The sequence below is a fragment of the Ixodes scapularis genome, unplaced genomic scaffold, assembly GCF_016920785.2.
Source record: "Ixodes scapularis isolate PalLabHiFi unplaced genomic scaffold, ASM1692078v2 PGA_scaffold2__306_contigs__length_199485367, whole genome shotgun sequence".
Classification (NCBI taxonomy): Eukaryota; Metazoa; Arthropoda; class Arachnida; order Ixodida; family Ixodidae; genus Ixodes; species Ixodes scapularis.
Genome location: NW_024609857.1, coordinates 125,113,176 through 125,133,496, shown reverse-complemented (window position 1 = coordinate 125,133,496; position 20,321 = coordinate 125,113,176). Strand labels below are relative to the sequence as shown.

The following is a 20,321-nucleotide window of genomic DNA, read 5'->3' as shown; positions in this document are numbered from 1 at the left end:
GACGACCTTGTGTTCGTGTTTGTATAACGCCTTTTTTGTATCGGTTGCGGTTCGGTGTATTGTCATTCCGGTGTACTGTTTGTAGTTCAGTGATCAACCGTTGTGGTGGTGGCGACGTTCGACGTCCGGGGGAGGTGTATTCGCGACTACAGCGACCTATAGGGGGCGCCACCACCAAACAAACATGGCGGCTGAGTCCAGGTCCAGTCGGCTTGGCCGGGCCGCCTGAACAGGTGGCGCGTTCAATTTAACAGATTTTCTTTTGTTTAATGCCCGATTTTAAAGGTATTTGAACTGAGACGGTTAAGTGTAGCCGGTGCGCATAAACTTGCAAAGCATGGTTTTGTTTTCCCGGTGTTTTTTGTTCTTTTCATGTCAAACTTTCGTTTCGGAGATTTCGTTCAAAACCGAAATTATGGGCTCCGGAGAGGCGGTAATAGACTAATCAGTTTTGATCATCTAAGGAAGTGGCAATGCCTACAGAATTCTTCCACCGAGAGTAATTTTCAGCTAACTCGCATGCCCCGACCATGCGACTTCTCTGTCCGCGAAATCGAGCTTTTGTGCATATCCGCGTCTCCAGTCGTCTGCTCGGTCAACAAATACAGGCTGCAGGAAAATTACGAAAATTAAGCAAGCGCTCCTTGGGCCAAGGAGCATGTTAACCCGCCGGCACCCCTCTAAGCAGCTGATACTCGTATTTCAATTCAGGTTTTAGTAGCAATCGAGAAGTCATTTTAACGAGCGGGTTATGTATTATATTACGTACTATGTCCCACTAAAGCGATATTAGTATATTCTTCGGGTTGAAATATGAGCTTAGTTGACTAGATATTAGGTGAACTGCCGAATAAAAGTCCATTTGACAAACAGAGAGATACCACTTATACTTAGCCAAATGGTTCTAGCCGGCAGCACGGAGACAAACTGAAGAGAGTCTTCATTGGAGTTCATGCAGAACCTCTCTGCATTGAACTTTGCTTCAAATCCTAAACAAAAAAAAGTTTTTTTTTTTTTTTTTTTTTTTTTTTGTGGCCGGTCAACCTGAGCATAGTAGACATATATTGCTGCCGGCTTCGACGGGGGTATAATATAAATATTGGAGGCGCGATAGATCAAAACGCCGTGTCAGCTTCTAACGTTGCGAGACGCGTCCCCCACCTTTTGAAAACAGATAATTTCAGTCATTCATCATTTGCAGCGAGCAGGTTTTCCTGAATCAAGTAATTGCGAAATCAGCCCAACACCTTCAGAGTGGTCCAGAGGCTTTTTCGACGAAAAGCAGCCAAGATGAATCGCCAACGCACCGACCAGCGTGGGTGGCTCAAACGTGAAGCTAATTGAACACAGCCAAACTCAGGAAAAGCAGCTATCGAACCTTCCCATTCACTTGACTGCAACATTGGTGTTCCCTCCAGTGAAATGCCTAGTCTGTCAACCTCAATCCACTGTTCTATATCCTTATAAAGAAACCCTTTATCAGTTACCAAGTAGTCGTCACTTTGAATCTGATTCGAGACAGACAAGAAATCAAAAAGTTTTTCCGTGGTTCCTCCCCCTCCAAGAAATCGAAAGCACGTGACCGTGTGTTGTGGAGTAAACGGGCTTTCAAACACGTGATGGAAGGAAACAATCTACTGAGGCTTCACCACAATAATGAACACTCAGACGACCTTAGGAAATGTTCGGACCTTCGTGAAATTACACGGTACGCCATCGCGCCGACAACACCTGTCCGCGAAAGCCACCAGAGACGCGGAGGGGCGCGGAGCGACCTGGACCGAATGGTTCCTGGTTTTCCCGCTTGGCGGCGTCCGTTTTGCTGGAGTCGCGAATATAAGATGTAGAGGCAATAAAGTGTTTAGCTGAGTTTGAAACGTTGTCTGTCTCTTTTTCTTTCTACTTCACGTTTTCCTGTTTTTTAAACCACAGACTCAGGTTTTCAATCATCATGTATAACAGAGATGAAGTTTTTGACCAGTGCACTGGCCGATTCACTCTTTTCGAGGGAGTTGGCACCGATTTTTCTTCTTCTTCACTTTCTTCGCCTGTGTCATTATCGGGGGGGGGGGGGGGGGGGGGGGGGGCGTTGAACTGTTGGGGAGGGCTGTAGTCCGCATCCTCATTGTCAGTGTCACTTAGGCAGCTGTCGTCGCTTCCGTCTTCGGGTGGTAAACGCGTCCTATACGGAATTGCCTTCTTCCCATAGAAGGAGCGAGCTTCTATGACCTAAAAAATATAAAGTATGGCTCATTAAAAGTAAGTGGCAAGCCAGAAATAAATATATATATATTTTTTTTTTGATAAGCCAAACTGCGACTTGCAAATCACTGAATGCCGAGTGTCGCAAATTTGCGACAAAGCGAACAGAACACGTTATTTTTTCGAAGACCTCCGTATTAAAAGGAAGTGTGGTTTGTACAGTTAGTTGGGTCCACACATAAGCTATAAACAGTTTTAAAACAACAACTTACCTCTCGATTACGCTAGACGGAGGGCTGGGAATTCGAAGAGCACGTGCTCTGAAATCTTGACCACCGGCCGAAGTTGTTTACGGCGCAAAGTACACCGGGCGGCCGACAGATGGCGCAAGCATACCGTGGCGCTTCGGAAGGCACGTCACGATCTCGCGACAGTCGACGCGGGGTCCATAGATGACAGAAAGATTTTATAAAGTGGACGTAAGTGGCATGTCGCGAATTCGCGACATCAAGATATTTATGAATGTTCGGTCATCCTACGACTGTGGTAATCCTACGATTGTGGTAAGTGGTATGTCGCGAATTCGCGAAATCAAGATTTTTATGAATGTTCGGTCATCCTACGAGAATAACAAGCCGATATACTACGCGTATATGAGTGCTGTTCTGAAAAGTTTTTGCAACTTAATCCAAGCAAAACAAAAGTTCTGTCAACGTTTCGAAAACGCGATAAATTATCTTACACTTACGTACTCCATTCTGCCACGATCGCACAAGACACTGTGGTTCGTGCCCTTGGGATCTTTTTTGATGCCACACTTCCTTTTTCTTATCATGTCACACGTTGTTTTCTCTTCCATGCGAATGCTGGGTTTGTTATATCGCTTATATCGTGACTTCAAGAATCCTTTATGCCTTATTTGCTTATTTTCTTGTCTAGTACGTACTAAACTTCTTTTTGGTAGTGCGATCTAAAACTCGCTGACGGCCTCTGATGCGTCACGAATTGAATCCGTACAGAAACGGTTTGTTTGCATTGTGTACGACAGGCCTTTTAATAGAAGGTGTTATGATTACGAATATATTCTTACCACTTCAAGCTGACAAAATTTATTAACACGTAAACTCTCGCGTGATAATATACTTTTACACAAAGTGATCCACGGTCAATGTAATGCTGACGTGCTAAGCTCTGTACATTTTCACGCGCCTGCTCGTGTCTGTAGAAATCACTCTCTATTCTACCCGTCCTAGAAGGACACACTGACACCGTTAATTTGCATGCAAATTTTAGTGAACGAGTTAGCGTCATCATCTTTTGATATTTTTCGTGGCTTTGCTTCCTTCAAGCGTGATCTTGACATACTGCTGTACCATTCCTAGAACAATGTCTCACTGAGTCTTTTTTGTTTTGTTTTTGTGTATGTGCCACCACATCAAAACCTCAGGGTTGTTCTGGTGCACTAGAGAAATGAACGATTATTATTTTTTATTATTATTATTATAATTATAGCTGCCCAGATCAGCTCGTCGTGTTCGTTTCGTGGCCTTGTGAGGGCCCACTCGTGGGCAATGTATGCTACTGTCTCGCTCGCTCCCTGATGCACGTACCTCTGCGCGGGCGGTGTGCTGTCGCAATGCCGTTTGCTACAGAGTAGATCAGTAGGTAGCCATCAAAGCAAAACAATTCATCCAACATTTTTTCGCGCAACAAATTTCAGTTTTTTTCTCTTTATTGAATAATATTTTACAGTGTATATACTACTTCAGTGCTTGGTATATTTATTTTTATTGATGAATAATCAACCAAAATCGTTATTTTGTTTTTATAAGACCCTATTTTGCTGATTACAAAAAAGAAATTATTGTCAGCTTACAAGATATACCTCAAGAGTGTACCAATAATAACGCTTCTCTATATTCTGTCGCCTCGATCCATATAATCTGTTAAGGTGTGGTAACAGAGGGCTTAGGTGTCGTTTTGATGGCGTCAATTGGGAGGCCCGCCGTGGAATTAGGAGGTCTGGGGTTGTCGTACATAATCACTCGTCCCTCTTCAGGCTCCTTGATGGGGGACATCTTGCGAACGTATTCAATGACCACCTCATTGTCAACAACTCCTGTAAAACCAACAATCGTTACCAATAAATATTTTTGGTAACTCAGGTTTAATTTAGCGTTGTCAGCATCAGAGTTAAAGCTGGAACACACTGAATGCACCATTCTGAAAATGCGCACTAAATGCTCTTATCTTTTCTACGCATCACGGAAATCCGATTCACCGAGCGTGGAGGAGTACCCACACGTAGAGGGAGCGGTTCATGATTTTTTAGCCTTCGCCGATTTCAGAAAGCAAACGAAGGAGAACGATAACAAGACAGGCTGCTTATAGGCTATTATTTCTCTGCTCTTTTTTAACTCGCGGTGGTAAATGAAAACGACTTGAGCCCCTCCAAGGTTCTTCGGAGTGTACAAGCCGGCGCGCGCCCTACGTCGGAACGACTCAACAATTCCTCGCAACCCTCGATGCAATGTGGGTAACGGCGAGAGGAATTGTGGAGTTTCCCGAAATGTTTTGTCCTCTAGCTGTGTTTAGAGATTTCTGTTCGTCCTTTGTCCCTCTTGTTCCCCTTCCCCAGGAATTATTTTCGTTACTCTTGTCCAGCCCGCTTGCACCCTTGCATTTAATTGCAATTTAATCATTAACGATTGAACAGCTGAAAGGTTTCCCGAGTATAGTGTCAATTTCACAAAGAGCAAGACAGCCGTTTTATGACCTCCTGGAAAAGCCGTAAACTCAACTTGCGTCTTAAATTTCAATTGGAATATCTTAAGATTTAAAAAAAATCGCTCGTACATTTCATAGTTATGTTTACATACACTGGTTTCGCATACGTTACATTTTTCCAGTCGTGCAGACTTTCAGGGGTCCCTGTTTGGTGTGTTTTTTTTTTTTTTTTGCTCACCGGTATCGAAGGACCCCTGTTCAATAAATGATTGATTAAATCAAACACATGCTGATAACATTTTCTCTTGGTAAGTACACCGCTTGATGTGAAAACATAAGCCGAAATAAAACAAATATTTTACCGCTTTTTGTTATTTTAGATATCGCTTCACCAATATCAATGTGCACATAAGCGTAATTTATAACTTTCTATAATCGGTGTGTACCATAAATAAAAAAAGTATGCATTAAGAAGGAGCAGAAGTAATAAAATGACGTATGTTGACCCAACCTGCGCCATTTGCTTGCCAGTGCCAGTTACTAAACTTTTAAAAATAAAGCAAGATGGTTCCCTACCTTCTGTTTCCTTTTTTACGCTCTCATCGAATGTGAATCCGTCTCCACCGTTTGCAATGTAGCTGGTGGTGACAATGCGGTAGGTTTCGTTCAGCATTACAGGCTCATACTTTGGTATCTTGCACTTGGAACACAAAATATCAAGTTTGATTACGCGGCATTTTTTTGGATACGAGAAATTAAAAGCCACTCGTATTCCTGCAGAAGAGAGGGCGAAGGAAAATACATTAGAAGTGAAGCCGGTGAAGTATGATCCGTGTACGTTCAGGCACCATCATTTCATGCCTTCGCTAGAATCAAAATTCATATTTGGGTGTTTTACGAGCCAAACCAATGGAGGGCACCTGACATGCCTCAGAGGTGAGCTGAAAATGAGTCTTGAATATCACGAAATACTTTAACGTACAGGCGAAATCTCAGTTATTTTCCTTTTTGCAATAATCCTCTGTCAGATTGCGGGCACCTTAACTATGTTTTAGAATCTATTATTCTTTCGACAAACTTTCTCTAAAATTCCAGGTCACTGACGCTACTCACAATACTAAACTTTTAAAATTAAATTAGCTGATTCAATATTATAATCAGTGTTTCTCAACTACTGTCCTTTGTGACCTTTTTGATACTATTTTACGACCTTTTGAAGGGTTCTCTGACTTGTCTTTTAAAATTAAAGGTGGAAAACACTACGATTAACGAAAATCATGCCTAGGAAGTTATACGTATAAATATCAGTAAATGAATATAGTCAACAGACACAGCAACAATGAGGGATTACGGCGGATGTGGAAGGAGCACGTTAGTTGTTTGTTTATGAAATAGCAGTTTGCGCTTGTAACTTTTTGTTTGCATAACTATTTAGAACCTTTTACGACCCCAGCTTTTGGTACTTTATTTGTGTGCGGTATATGCAGAAGGTAAAAAGGCTACTTAAAAAAAGAACTCGTTCCAAGACATAAGTTATGCTTATTACTATATATCGATGATCTTTGTAAACCTTTCAACACTCGTATTTCTGACTGTTTTGAACATATTTTGACAGGCGGACTCGTAAAAGTTGCCTAGTAACAAAAAAGCTTTTACCGGTATCACCATTATAGACTAAATAGCCATTTTGCACCAAAAACTGACTTTGGTGGTATATTGGATTGCAATATACATACATACATACATTTACATACATGTTTGTTTTAATCTAAATTTTACGAAGAAATATTTCTGGCCCACGAGTGTACCGTCCCGCTTGTGTGGGGGGTCAGGCAACCGACTAAATTGCCCCCATGTTAGGGTAATATAAGAAAAACGAGAATAAAACATAATTACAGTTTATAACACCAAATGACCTAGCCTGCTTAATTAAACGCCTCGTATTTAGTCAAGCTCTCTACATCGTGCATGCGTTAGCTCCCAGTAGGTGTTTTTGTTTTGACACTATGAGTGTGTCTGAAAATCTGCATTCGTTGGGATATCACTGTGCTCTCTGGAGGTACTTGAAAAGCTGAGTAAAGTCCAAATCGCGGAAATGTTGCGATTAGTACGGGAGGCTGCAGCGTTTTCGTCCTCAGAATTTTTCTGATCTGCTATATCCCCCCCCCCCCCCTCCCCCATACATTTCGATTTGCGCTATCAGTAGGTTGCGAGCGCCAGTCGCGTGTGCTTTGTGCCAGATTCATAGGTCAGAGTGTGGTCAGACCACTTCGTTGACGCCAAGCGGACTGCGTCCAACCCAATACCGACGCTCCGATGAAGTCATCAAGGCGCAAAAGCAAGCCATCATTTCATTTTATGTGAAGGCGGTTCTAAGAGCGTTCGTGCCATCGATCAAGATGCAGGTACAAACTCGGAGAGCCTATGTGCATATATGAAGCTACATTCGACTGTTCATATGCTTCTTCGTTGCGGCAACTCAACCAAACTTCGCCGCCTTCTTTGTTCCTATTCTTTCGAGGAGGAAAATGGATGACAAACCAGATCGGCTTGGGCAGTCAAGGGCCCAGCCAAGTCTACACAAGAACTCTCTATTCCCATAACATTGCCTACCCGGAGCATCCACCCGTCATTGTTACAAGTGTTAAGCTGACGGGTGCCGCCTTCGGCGCCGCAATTTGCAGGTGGTGTCTTCTTTGCGAAAAGGTTTAGAAACGTTACTCAAAAACGTGCAAGTTCGTAGGCTATTTGAGCACCTCGCATGTTTGTGTACCCCCAAATGAGTTTATGAGATCTTGTACCGTCTTGGTCTCCAGCAATTATGGCGCGTGCCTGGCTGTCTTGTCAGCGTGCGTTTCCTTTCCCCATTACTGGGCGTGCTCTTCCTTAATATTTATTATTTTTCGAAAGCCCGTGCCGACGCTTTTTAGTGTTGACTTTTTCATTTGATCCTTAATATATCTTTGTTCGCGTTAAGCATTCCGTCCTAAGCGTGACTCAATAACCTGAAACAGAAGATGTATATGAAGCCCACACGTCTATCTTATTTAAAAATCCGAGAAGTACGGGTGTGGGGATAGGAATCGCATAATTAGTATATCGATATTATTGCAAGAATAAGATATATACACTGTTTCTTCCGCACCACTTTTGCTGTTGCGTTTTTGTTTTTTACTTTGACCTTCCACTTCCTCCTATAGAAGGTTTGTGGGGCGTGAAAAAAAAAGTTTTTATTTTAGTGTAATAAACTGAGAGTTAATTTTATACGCCAAAATGTAACGAGATACCTCCCCAGGTAGCTCTCCAGAGAAACGAGGAACTCGACGCAAGCTTGTCAAATCCGGGGACCTAACGTGGGTCTAAAGCCTCCTAGCTTAAAGACGCTGGTTACTGACAGAGTACATTTTTTTTTTTGCGTTTCTATGCTTTTTTTTTTTCTTGAGCTCGCCAAATATTGACGAAACACCAGACTTCAGTCAAAGATGTAATGCATAAAGGCAATAACCAGCAGTAAAGCCTAAATTTGGCAATGATTTGGCAATTTTAGCCCAAAGTTTCTACATGAAAATTGAACAAGCAGAAGTAACTGGTTCTGGCACTTGTTTGGCGATTTAGGCTTTAAAATGTAAGATAAGGTGTATCCACACGACGGGCCAGTCCCTGGGCCATTTGGCTACGTGATGAGAAGCCTGCGGGTCGGCCGGCTGAAGGAAGTATTCACACGACGGACCAGAGGAGCAGACGACAAAGCGCGCGGACCTGTCTAGTTCTCGACGCCACCGCCCGCCAAAAGTTAGCAGCGCACTGCTTTGAAGGTAGTTGTGAAGATGGAAGTCAAACGCAATCTGCATTTCGCCGCAACGGCTCTGGCGTTGTGAATTCACGAGGTAGAGGACTTGCGCCTTCGAAAAGGCCCGGTTGAATGAAAACATGAACGTACCTAAAATATTTCGGCATGCAAAATCAACTCTACACTCTAAGAAAAAAAAGAAAAAGAGGAAAATGGTAGCAACGGCGCGTCGTCCTTCCTTCTACTGACGCGCCCCCAAGCGGACACGAGAAGAAGGGAGGAAAAAGACGTTCTTCTCCTTCTCCAGGCAGACGACAGTAGAGTTCCGAGTCCCGACTCATCTTCTTTCGGTTTCGTTTTTCGAGCACGTTGCGCGCATTGTCTAATAAATGCTGCTGACATGATTGAGCTTCAGCGGCAGCGAAGGCCGCCTGTAATTCCGTCTTCTAGTCCAAACGTGCAGAACATTCCGGTTGCACTCGCGTTTTTACCACTAATTTTATAAAACGAGCAAACGAGCCGTGAGAAACAGCGAAGTTCCGGAGCAGCCCCAGCAGCGCGCTGCGTACACTGGGCTAATATGGCCGCCTCCGGATTACAGAACGACGTTTTGACGTTGACGACGTTACGGAAACCGTGGAAACTCCGTCCAAGACCGGCAGGTTTGGCTGCCGGGTGCTTGGTTGCGTTCTATGCTAGTTTCGGTCTGTTTTCCGATGCCGAGTGGCAGCGAAGCTACCGGTCTTCAAACCATAGGGCGCCCTATGGTTTGAAGACCGGTGGATTCGCTGCGTTGCCATACGAGTTAAGCCTTTTTCCTTTTTTTTTACTTTATTCTCAGGTAAGTTCGCTCTTTTCGAATTTTCTAGAAAGAATGCACCACCTCAGGCCAACGCTGTACAAAATCGGAACGCGATAGGTTATGCGATTTTTGCGGTCGATTTAAAAAGCTTGGCTGCTATTTGGGACTCGGGGTAGATTAATTCATGACGAAAATTGCAGCCGCACGCGAAGAGCACAAATATAAAAACAAAAATATACTACAATAGGAATACGAACGGGGAAAAAAACACATGACTTGGAACCGCAGTGGAGCGGCTTGGTTTATTGGTTTTCGAATAATTACGGCATGAGCGCTTACTTTTTTTTAAAGAGATTCATCCCCTGAGCCGTTGAAAATACTCTCAGAGCTATGAAATTGCTGGAAAAAAATCAAAATGCTGTGAAAATATTTTATTGCTTAGGTGGTCTCCGAGAAAAGCTGCCGCATAGACAACACGGCACTCGTATCAACGTTGCGCTATAGTCATGCCACCATCAAGCTGACGCCAGCTTTCAGAAACAGATGGCCCGGCTTTGTGACTCCGGGTATCCAAATGTCCTCCTTGGAGCCGTATGTGAGACGATATGCAAAAAAATTTCCAAGGCGATCACCCAGTACCGAGCGAGATAGACAGACTCCACAAGAGAACTTCGCGGTAGTCCCCTACATCCACGGCGTCACCCACCGACTCAAGAAGATCGCTGCAGGGCAGAGTGTCAGGGTTGTGTGCTCGGCACCGTACAGAGGGAACTCTATGTGCCGCAGGGTAAATCAGGCCAAGAACCACCAGCCAACCTACAACACGGCGCACAGGACTAAGTACGCCATGTGCCAGACTGGTGTAGTGTACAAGATTCCAAGGTCATGCGGGAGCTGCTACATCGGGCATTCGGGACGCTGCTTTAATGACGGAGTCAGGGAGCTCGAGGTGTCGGTGCAGTGCACGGGGGCTGGGCAGCTTGCAGCCCATTGCTGCAAGTGCGGATGCAGGCCAAGTTTTAGCAGCGTTTACATTTTTAAAAGACACAGAGATGCCTTTGCGCGCAAGATTTTCAAGGCCCTGGCCATTGAGGAAAGCGCCGATGAGTGCGTGAGCATGCCCTCCATCACGGTCAGCAAGAAAGAAAGGCAGTTTTTGCAGTGTGGCACGGCCCCGTGAAAGGGAATAAGAGGGATATGTGTCGTCGGTGGTTTGTGGGCTGGGTGAGAGAGGTATTAGTCACCAAATTTAATAATTTAATTTAATTTAGTAGTGTAATGTAAGGGTTTAGGGTGATTTATTGACATTACTTTAGGTGTGAACCTTTGTGTTAAAGTGATGAAGAAGTATGAAGTCTCAGTTGATAGTCAGCGGGGTGTATGTCTCTGTGTCTCCCTGTCTGTGTCTTGTCCCTATCGTTCTAGCTGACCCTTTACTTTTGCATTATGTACCAACTAGCTCAACTTCAGCCTGTTAAAATCTGTACCTTTAAAACGACCAGTATAAAAGGCGGAAACGCAGAGCACACATGTAGCGATCGGGTTAGTGTGCTGTTGTATCGATGTTTGTATGTGCCGTGTTTGTGTACGCGCTCAACGTTTATGTTCAGCTGATGATAGTGCTATGCGTAATGTATCTACATGTGCGTACAATAAAGGTTCCCGAAGGGTCCGAAGCATAATAGTGACGTGAGCAAATAAAATTATTTTTTAGCACATAAAATGGGCGGCAGCCAGCGTCACCTCACCTAGCTATTGCAATTACTCTGCTTGACCCTTCTATCTGGTGGTAAGCGTTTTAACTTTCTTTCACTCTTAGCCCTAATTTCTGGTTACCATGCAATAAGCCAAGCAGGCTGCTTCGAATTTGCTCTTTATGAGAACGGCTTTTGGTTTCGCGAATGGTTTACCCCTCCTCCGTGATGTGCGGTTGACGAAAGAATTGTGGCTTAAGGAATATAAAAGCTAGGACGCAAAGTGCGCGAAGTAGCTGGGTACCGTCGGTCTCCGTTCAACAGCGCAGTGCTGACGATGAGAAGACTGAGGTGACAACTTTCGAAACGGAAGTTTTTTTACTTTCGGGGTGAAGTCGGCCTTGGGAATAAATACAGTTCGCGGAAAGCTCGTGTTACGCTTTCATTTGCTGCTTCTCTCGTCCCGTAGAAGAGACATAGCGTCCTCCGTAAGCCTCATTGAGCTTGATTTGCTCGATTCGGGGCCGCCATATTGAGATGCAGGCGACGGAGGAACTTCGTTCCCCTGCTTTGAGGACGAAAGTTTCCTCCATTCTAAAGGAAAATTTGTTACAAGAGCGTTCCCCCATCGAGGGAGGACCATGTGACCCTTTTGCCTAAGACTGTACAAGGAGCTGTTGGTCTCTCACCGAGACTAATACCGCCGGCTGCTGTGCGTAACTCACGAGCTATTCGTTGAAGTTCTGTCAGGCATAGGGCTTAGAATCGCGCGACAAAAAAGCGTGATGCGCTGAACGATCTCGCCAGCAACAAGACTGCAAGTTAACGCTGCACTTCTTTGGCACCGGTAAATAATGCTGTTGTTTTGAATAACGTGTTCGTAGATTGGTTGCCTGAACTAGCTCCTTTAATTATTCTAAAAGCGCTGCGGTCCGCCGTCAGAATTCCGGACGGAAAATGTTCTTGGCATTGCCACCTTGCTCGGTTCGCGGCCCCGAAACGGACCGCGCAAACCGATGACGAGATATTACGTGATGTGCCGTCCGCAAACCAAAACAGTGGTTTAGTCCACCATGTGGATACACCTATATAACAGCCAAACTAGCAGCACTGAAGCTTACCTTTGACACTTTTTTTTTGGTGAATGGGGGAAAATAACCCAGGCTCGGGCTAAACAAGGGTAAGTTTGGTTCCACCTTGGCTTCTTCGGAGATCGAATAGTCATGTTCTATACACTGAAGAAGGCAAGCCCCCCAGATAAAATAAAAATGTCGGCCCAAATAACTGTGTACCTGGATAAGCCTGGCAGGGTATTCCAACACATTTGATACATGGTAAATGTATATCGCAACTGAGATAAAAGTAAGTTTTTCAAATGTATCTTGATACGGATACACATTTACTCATCAGTATCTCTAAGATATTGTCGCGATATATTTATACCGCTATCCTGCGTAGCCTTGGAATACAGGCAGTATACCCATTTCAAAGTAAGGCGCTTCATTGCATTTTATGGCAACCGTGTTCGCGTGACTGTCGCCATATATAACTATGCTCTCGCGTTTGAAGCGTTGCATCATGTGACATAAATGACAGAATTTTCTGATCCTGGTATAGCTTATGCAGTACGAGCAACTCCATGAAGGTAATTCAAATTAAGTGTACCACTCTAGACAAACTAAACCTGGATTTTGTTACACGACTTGCGCTTCCCTCGGGTTATCTTAATAATATTCCTTCTGTGGAAACTGTTTAGTTTGTTTTCATTGTCTAGGCAATAGGGTGTACGAGGGTAAACTTACAAAATATTTGTATTATAGTGAACGGAAAAATGACCGCATGCTCATATTACAAGCAGATATGCTTCAGTTGCCATATTCAAGCGAAGTGAACGTACTTCAGTCGATGTATTTCCGGCAATTTAGCATACTTCAGTTGAGTGAACGTATTTCAGTCAAGAACAAATAGTACAATCGAGCGAACGCTCGGTTCAGGTACATAGGTGCGCTTTCTCCCACGCCATTGAAAATGAAGAGGGTTGTGATTTTTCTGTTTTATATTTGGTGGTCTAGCCATGAGCTTATCTCCGGTAAGCTTTCCTCCTGTGAGGTTTCTTTTTTTTCCGGTGAGCCTTTTCTATATAGAGAACTTTTCTACGCGCCCCGTGCACGCCATATGAAATTTTGCATGGTATTAGGCAGCCCAACGTTAACAATATAACACTTTTGTCGTTATTGGTGCGTTTTTTTTTAACCGACGCGAATGATTTTAGCAATAAGCGGATTTGTAAAATTTGAAACAAAATATTTATTTGCGGAGATGCTGATTATTTTCTGTCTTCTTTTTCTACATTCTTCGAAGAAAGTTGTACATTGTTCTGGGTGCCCGAGATTGCAAATGGCAGCTAAAATAATTTTGTTGAGACAAGTTTACTGTTGATTGGTAAGTCAATATAATCACCCATGTGAATTTTTAAAGGGTTTTGTCGATAAATGTTACTAAACATTGTTTTACACAAGGTCAGAGCGCAGCCGACGATACGAGCCTGTGGGACAAGAACAGCGCGTCAAGAGCGCAGCGTCGCTGCGATCCATGGTGCTCATCATCCTTCTGTACGTGTTTGATCGCAAACGAACTAATCAGGCTTACACTCTAAGAAATATGGTGCTCAGACAGAGCTCTCGCAGAAAGCAGAACAACTTTTTTACTGCTAAACCATTATGAATTGACGAACGCTCAGGCTCCGCTTAAATATAGTTCTAGAGATTCGAACCAGATGCCAAGGTTTTAGAGCTTGTCGTTATTAAATTACAAAATTATAAGCGATCTCAAATTTTTTTAAGGAAATAAATGACGACCTAGGAATAAGCTGATCGGCGTCGGCTACTAAACATGTTTTATTTTCTCATTCAATATTTCGAAATTCCCTGATAACATTGAACCACACAACGGCAAGCTCTAAAATTTTAGGCGTATGCTCCGGCTTCTAACGCTACATTAGCATAAATTTCAACGTTCGGCAATACGTCGTTTGTATTTTCGGCGAAAAAGAGGTCTATATATTTGTTCCCACTCGGTATTTGCTTTGGCGCAGAATACAAGAAAGGGCCATTTGCAAAAAAAAAAAAATCATTGGAGGGAAGGTTTCGCCTGACAGGGATGAACCTATGTTTATGCACAAAACTCTTTTACTGGGTTTCACAGTACGGGCTGTTACAGTGAGCACAACGTTTAACGTGCTTACCTTGTACTCAGGTTCACATTTATAAAAAAAAAAAAAATTAAGATTAACAACATATTTTCAGCTTATTGCACCGATATGCTCTCCGAAGTTTTCTACGGTAAAATTGACGCACTCAGGTTCGAAGAGTGTAGTAAATACGCTGTAAATTGCACTTTGAGCATTAGTGACCATGTTAGAGTTTTCGACTGCTTTCAGATGTGTCGTAAAGCGAAAAAGTTACGATACTAAACGTTGCAAAAGAGGCTCAATTTACAATTGATCGGTCCTGGTGATGCGTTTTTGGAGGAGGTCATACCTGATGCCTGAAGAAACGCTCCTTCAGGGTCCTCGAACCAGGTGAATTTTGAGGCACCGTGCTCAAACATGTTCGTTAATTGAAGTCCGGTCATTGTGAGAACGTACAGAGTACTTTCGTAGGGCATCATGGCCATCATGTTCTCCCGCAGAATGACACCTGTATAACAAATATGGAGCTATAACAAATATCTTAATTTTCCTTGTTCGTTATCAGTTCAAAGGGAATATACTTTCTTGTTCAATGTTAAATTTGTTACACTTCATGCAACGCAACTCCAAAAGCAGGATACGCAGACCCTGCTATTACGGCATGAGTGTACGTTTATTTTAAACATATCTTTATACGCCGGTATTAGTAACAAATATTTCAACGTTTTCCTGTTGATGTTTGTAACTTTTGAAGATTTAGACATTAACAAAAACAGCCAGGAAGGAAAATCCAATAATGTCAAAAGCCAATACGCTGAAAGGAAGTAACATCTAAACACGCACTTGTACAGGCACGCGCACTCTCTATACATTTTGGCTGCATCGCATATCATAAAGCCAAATTAATCTTTGTTTCAGTTTATATGAGTATTAAGTACCCAGATTAGGGGATCAAAAGGAGGGGAGAGTGTATTGCATCACGTAGAAATTTGCCTATTTCCAAGCTCCAGCGCTTTCCTCCTTTCTCTTTTGTTTTAATGCGCTAACATACCTTTGAAAATCCGACCCCTTTCCTTCGCGGAGAATTCCCATTTTCTCCTCTCTCTATCTCTATCGTGCGTGGTTCCCGGCTCGCTGTGCGTGTGTCCTGGACCATCGGCGGCGTAAGACTTAGTTCCGGTGAATATGCCAGTGTAGCAGTTGGTTCCGCTCTATGATAAACGTACAAAGCTCTTTGGATATGCTCCGGTTATCTTCACATTGCCTCGCAACAGAAAGGAGCGGACAGAAGAAAACAACGCTGAACGGAAGCGGCGGCCCACTGGGGCTCAGCGTGTTAGTCTTGCCGATGAGACGCTAGACAAGTGAACAGTGTCGGCCTATACTTCCTTTCACTTTAAGTCCAGACGCAGCCAACGCTACAGGCTAATGGGACCGATCAAGGAGCACCCAGAGCGGAAGTCACAAGGCCTTTTCTGTTCAATATTCATTCAGCTATGAGAGAACACGCACGGAAACGTGACGAACACCATGAAGTTATGCTTTTGACGCTGTCTGATCGGTTCCATCAGCGTGTAGCGTCGGCTGCGTCTGGACGTAAGGTGAAATGAAGTATAGGGACAGAGAACCGAAGCGGGCTTGTTCAATACCTTCTAGATGGCTAGGCTGTAGTGCTGAATTAGCGACGTCATCTACAGTAGAACAATGCTGGGCACATTTTGTACAAGAACTGCTGCGACAGCTTTCGACCTGAACCTGTGGTCCTCACTGATGCAACATAAAGTGTCATTGTTTAAAGCCTTTAGTTTTTTTCGTGTAGTGCAGGAATAAAATGTTACCAGGATTTTTTTTTAATTCCACGAGGAAGAGTTTTTTTCTTCTAATTCCGATACACCACAAATGTTTTACATGCCAACGTATATATTTATTCTACTTTGGAAAGCGCATAGCTATTGTATATGCATATATACATTGTTTGTATATTATATATGGACGTTTCTGCTTTTCGCATTGTTTGCAGTTTTACTTATTTTAATTATTTTTATAGTGTTTGCCTGTTAATTTGTTGTGATTTCTACTCCTATCGAAATCCCTGATATGTACTGATACTATGTCGTACTCATACAAAAATGCACGCTTAGTATAAGGGCCTCCTTCGTTGGAGTTTGAGGTGTAGTTTTGAATTACTTTTTTCTCAGTTTGCGGCACGAATGGAGCAACGCCTTGATATTTCAGAAATTATAATTACTCGTTATGAGAAAAGCATATTATTATTGATAATACGAGCTCCTAATATGGTGCCTATTTTAATCTCATTTCACGGCAGATAATATGTATATGTTCCACCCTCCCGACACACACACTCATTAGTATATCTAAATTTATACAAAAACATCATTCGCAGGTGCGTTGCCTGTTGTCATCGTCATGTCGAAAAATAAAATATAAGTGAAAACACGAATGCACTCTGCGGGAAACATTTATTCGAACGCTGCACCGGCTGTTGCCTTCCGTCTTTCTTGAAGAACTAAATCACCGAAACCAACATTAATAGTGTTTAAATATAAATTTGTTAATAATATATTTAATGGTTGTCTGTATGTTTTATACTTTACAAGTACAAACGAAAAGGGCCTATAAATAAACACTAACTTGAAGTGATGTTAAGTTACTGTAGATTTGAAGTATATTCATAACACACAATTAGAAATCAACACGGAACAGCATATACAAAAGTGCCCAGGTGAGCGCGTAGACTAAAGCACGAAAATGTGAAACAACATACGAAAGCAAAGAATATATTTTCAACAAATATATTTTTTTTTGTTGAAGCCATTCAAGAGTGAAATGATCTTCCAGTGTGTGTTGTTAACTACTCTAACGTTTGCCATTTGATTAACTAGGGCATCTGCTTTTTGCAAATAAAAATAAGGTTCATTAAACCATTAAGTGTGTACTACCGGCGATAATTTTTTCAAATATTAGTTTTTTGTGCGTGTGAATTTGAGCTAAAATTGTAGTACACATACTTTTCTTGTGTTCATGTGCGACATATAAGTATCACTTCCAGCGATTTTCCAAGTATATTTCGCTCACCACAAGTTCGATGTGATCATGCAAATATGAATACACCTCTCCTGATTTAGACTAAAAAACGACTATATTAATAAAAAACAAACGAAAAACAAATAAACAAATAAGTATAAATAAATAATAGTCTAGCGGAATGTGTGAATCTGCCTCATGAAATTAACTGATCTAGGTGTTTGTTGTAAACTAACATTTGTAAATTTAGCTTTGCTCTTTGCGAAGTTAACATACAGAAGAGTAATATATTAAAGTCCAAATAAGATGTTCTACACTATCCGCACTTGGTTCTCTCGTTTTTTCTTTCTTTTTTTGTCTTTTTCGAATTTTTAACGAAAGAAGAGCAGCATTCTCTCCTATCTTCTGGCTAGACAGATATGTTCGTGCTCGATATCTCCCAAATAAAAAGTAACCATGTTTACGATACTTTACTTTCTGATCTTAAACAGAGTTCACAGATGCACGCATATATTACAAGCCGTGTGTCTTACCTTGTTCAACGGTTGTCTTGGCAATACCACTGTTTACAACGGCGGCATTAACGTCGGACCAGTCCTTAGTATTATTGGTGGTATTTCGGTCAGCGTAGAAGGCAAGGAAAGCATCAGTGATGAGATTGGCCGTGTTGCACTCTTTGATGCGACACACCTTATCGCTGGCTTCAAGCTTAACCTTGGTGAGGCCGATGTACTCTTTGCTCGCATTCTCAACTACTTCCTTATATGAATCCAGCACGCAAGCCATTTCTTTGTCTGGTAGAAAACACGTAACGAGGATATTTGGGACAAAGTGATAATTTTATGAGTGCACGTATATTTTTCATCAATTTAAAACTATACAGGGTGTTTGATTTTATATTAAGACGTAATATTTTAAAGGGGGTAAGGTTTAGACGAGTGCCGTCTTTCACCCATATTCATCTGCCTTGGTCGACATTTTATTAAGGGGATAATCGTCATGATAAGTTGGCTAAGGCACTAAAATTTGTGAATTAATTCTTAATTATTGGCGCTAACGGTCATGTTACGATTCCAGTATTGACGACAATTGCTATTGGAGGCCAGACCAATAGACTAATCTCAGCAGGCAGTGTAACTATACGCCACCGCTGCCGCGATTCATTACGGGAACTATAGTATTTTTGCACGAGCGACGACCTCGCTGGGACTCTGCGCATGCAGAGCACGATAGGGCACGAGCCGTCTCGTGTACTGACGGTAGCCTCTTATGAACTAAAGTGATGGCGGTTTCACGCATGCGCCGAACGCTTCATGATATCGGTCTGCTGAACGATTTTGAGGAAGTGTAATAGTGTTTGGGATTTTAATTGATCAATTTATACACTTATTAGGCGGATTTATAAATTGCACACAAAAAGAGCGTCCCAATCCCTGCCAACAATGACGCTTGGAAGAGTGATGTATGGTCTCAATCATGTCCTCACTATGTGACTGAAACGACTACGTCATTCTTCTAAGCACCACACTCTGCACAGCTATTGGGGAGGAGGACAGACCGTGACGCCCCAAGCGGTTAACATAACAACTACATGGATGGGGACAACAAATACAATGACGCAGCGCTCGGCCGACATAACCGAACGCGGCGTCAGCGTTCGTCTGCAGTTCGTGCTCTCCAACGAGAGGGAGGAGGGTTTTTTTTTTGTTTTTTTGTTTTTTTTTCATTACGGGTTGCGTGGACAATGCAGCATGCACGATCCCAGCTCAGCACAAAAGCCGAAGTGGGTCAAGCTCGCATTCTCCGAGGATAGATCGGGCACTTAACGTCGCTTCGTCGATTGTTAGTATTTTTTACATTAAACTGTGCCCCGCGCTCTATTGTAGAAGATGACATGGCTATGCCCATAAGGCCTGTCGGCATGTGCACAGGCCTTGTGTTGAGTAAACACAGAGCGTGGGGAAAACAAACGGGTCAGAGCGCCCCCTATAGTTCGATCTCCTGCCCAATAGACCCTTTTCATGGCAAACGCCACCCGACGGTAGTCCAATGACGTCCCAGAGAACTTCCGGTTCATAAAACGAAAGAACACAGCCCACATCGACACCGCTGCTTGAAATATCGATAAAAAATTTAACTACCAATTCTCCAAGTGAACGCCAAAGGAACGAAGAAGCGGAAGATCCGGTAAAAGTTTCCAAACATTCTGGTAAACCAACTTCCCTCCTCCAAGATGTAATCTTGTACAGCCGAAGGCCTTCGTTAAATCTCCAACCTTGTTTGTGTAGCATTTATGCTTTCTAGCACTGGTGACATAAGCAAGCTCAACAGGCTTGCAAAGACGGTGCGACCGGAAGTCGCTTGGGACGCAAACGGCGGTTCATGTTCGTAAACAAAAAAAAAGGCTTTGTGTTTGCATAAGTCCAGACGCAGCCGACGCTTAGAGCTGACGGACCAATCGAGCGCCGTCAAAAGCGCGAGTCACTCGGCCTTTGCTGTTTGTGATCGGTTTGACGATGAAAGAACACGTACCAAATCATGACGAACACCATGATGGCGAGCTTCTTAGGCTGTCTGATGGGTGCCATCAGCTCATAGCGTCGTCTGCGTCAGGACTTCAGCCCCGAAAACACGGGGCGTTTTTGCACGCACGCACGTTTTTTCAGGAGCTAGCTCGCGTCAGCGTCGGCGCGTGTCGCTTGAAGTCACCCAGAACAACGCGACGCGCAGGCCGACACCGAAATCTGGAAGGGACAAATATCGGCACGGAGCACCGCTCCGGACGCGAAGTGACGCTCACGCCGACGAAGTGCCTGAAAACGTCCCATCTGGTTGGACCTTAAGATAAAACGAAGTATAGCGGCGCTTTCT

The 20,321-nt window shown here is 43.2% G+C and overlaps 1 protein-coding gene across 1 annotated transcript in view; it reads right to left on the bottom strand.

Annotated features, from left to right (window-relative positions):
• Positions 1-4,095: 4,095 nt before the first annotated feature.
• LOC120838833 (5'-nucleotidase-like) overlaps positions 4,096-20,321 on the bottom strand; it is a 42,707-nt gene continuing 26,481 nt past the window's right edge. The window contains exons 6-9 of the mRNA XM_040208907.1: positions 17,984-18,244; positions 14,755-14,913; positions 5,506-5,703; positions 4,096-4,321 (exon numbers count right to left, since the gene is read on the bottom strand). Of these exons, the coding sequence (XP_040064841.1) occupies positions 4,149-4,321; positions 5,506-5,703; positions 14,755-14,913; positions 17,984-18,244 (791 nt within the window). The 3' untranslated portion in view covers positions 4,096-4,148. The remainder of the gene's footprint in view (positions 4,322-5,505; positions 5,704-14,754; positions 14,914-17,983; positions 18,245-20,321) is intronic.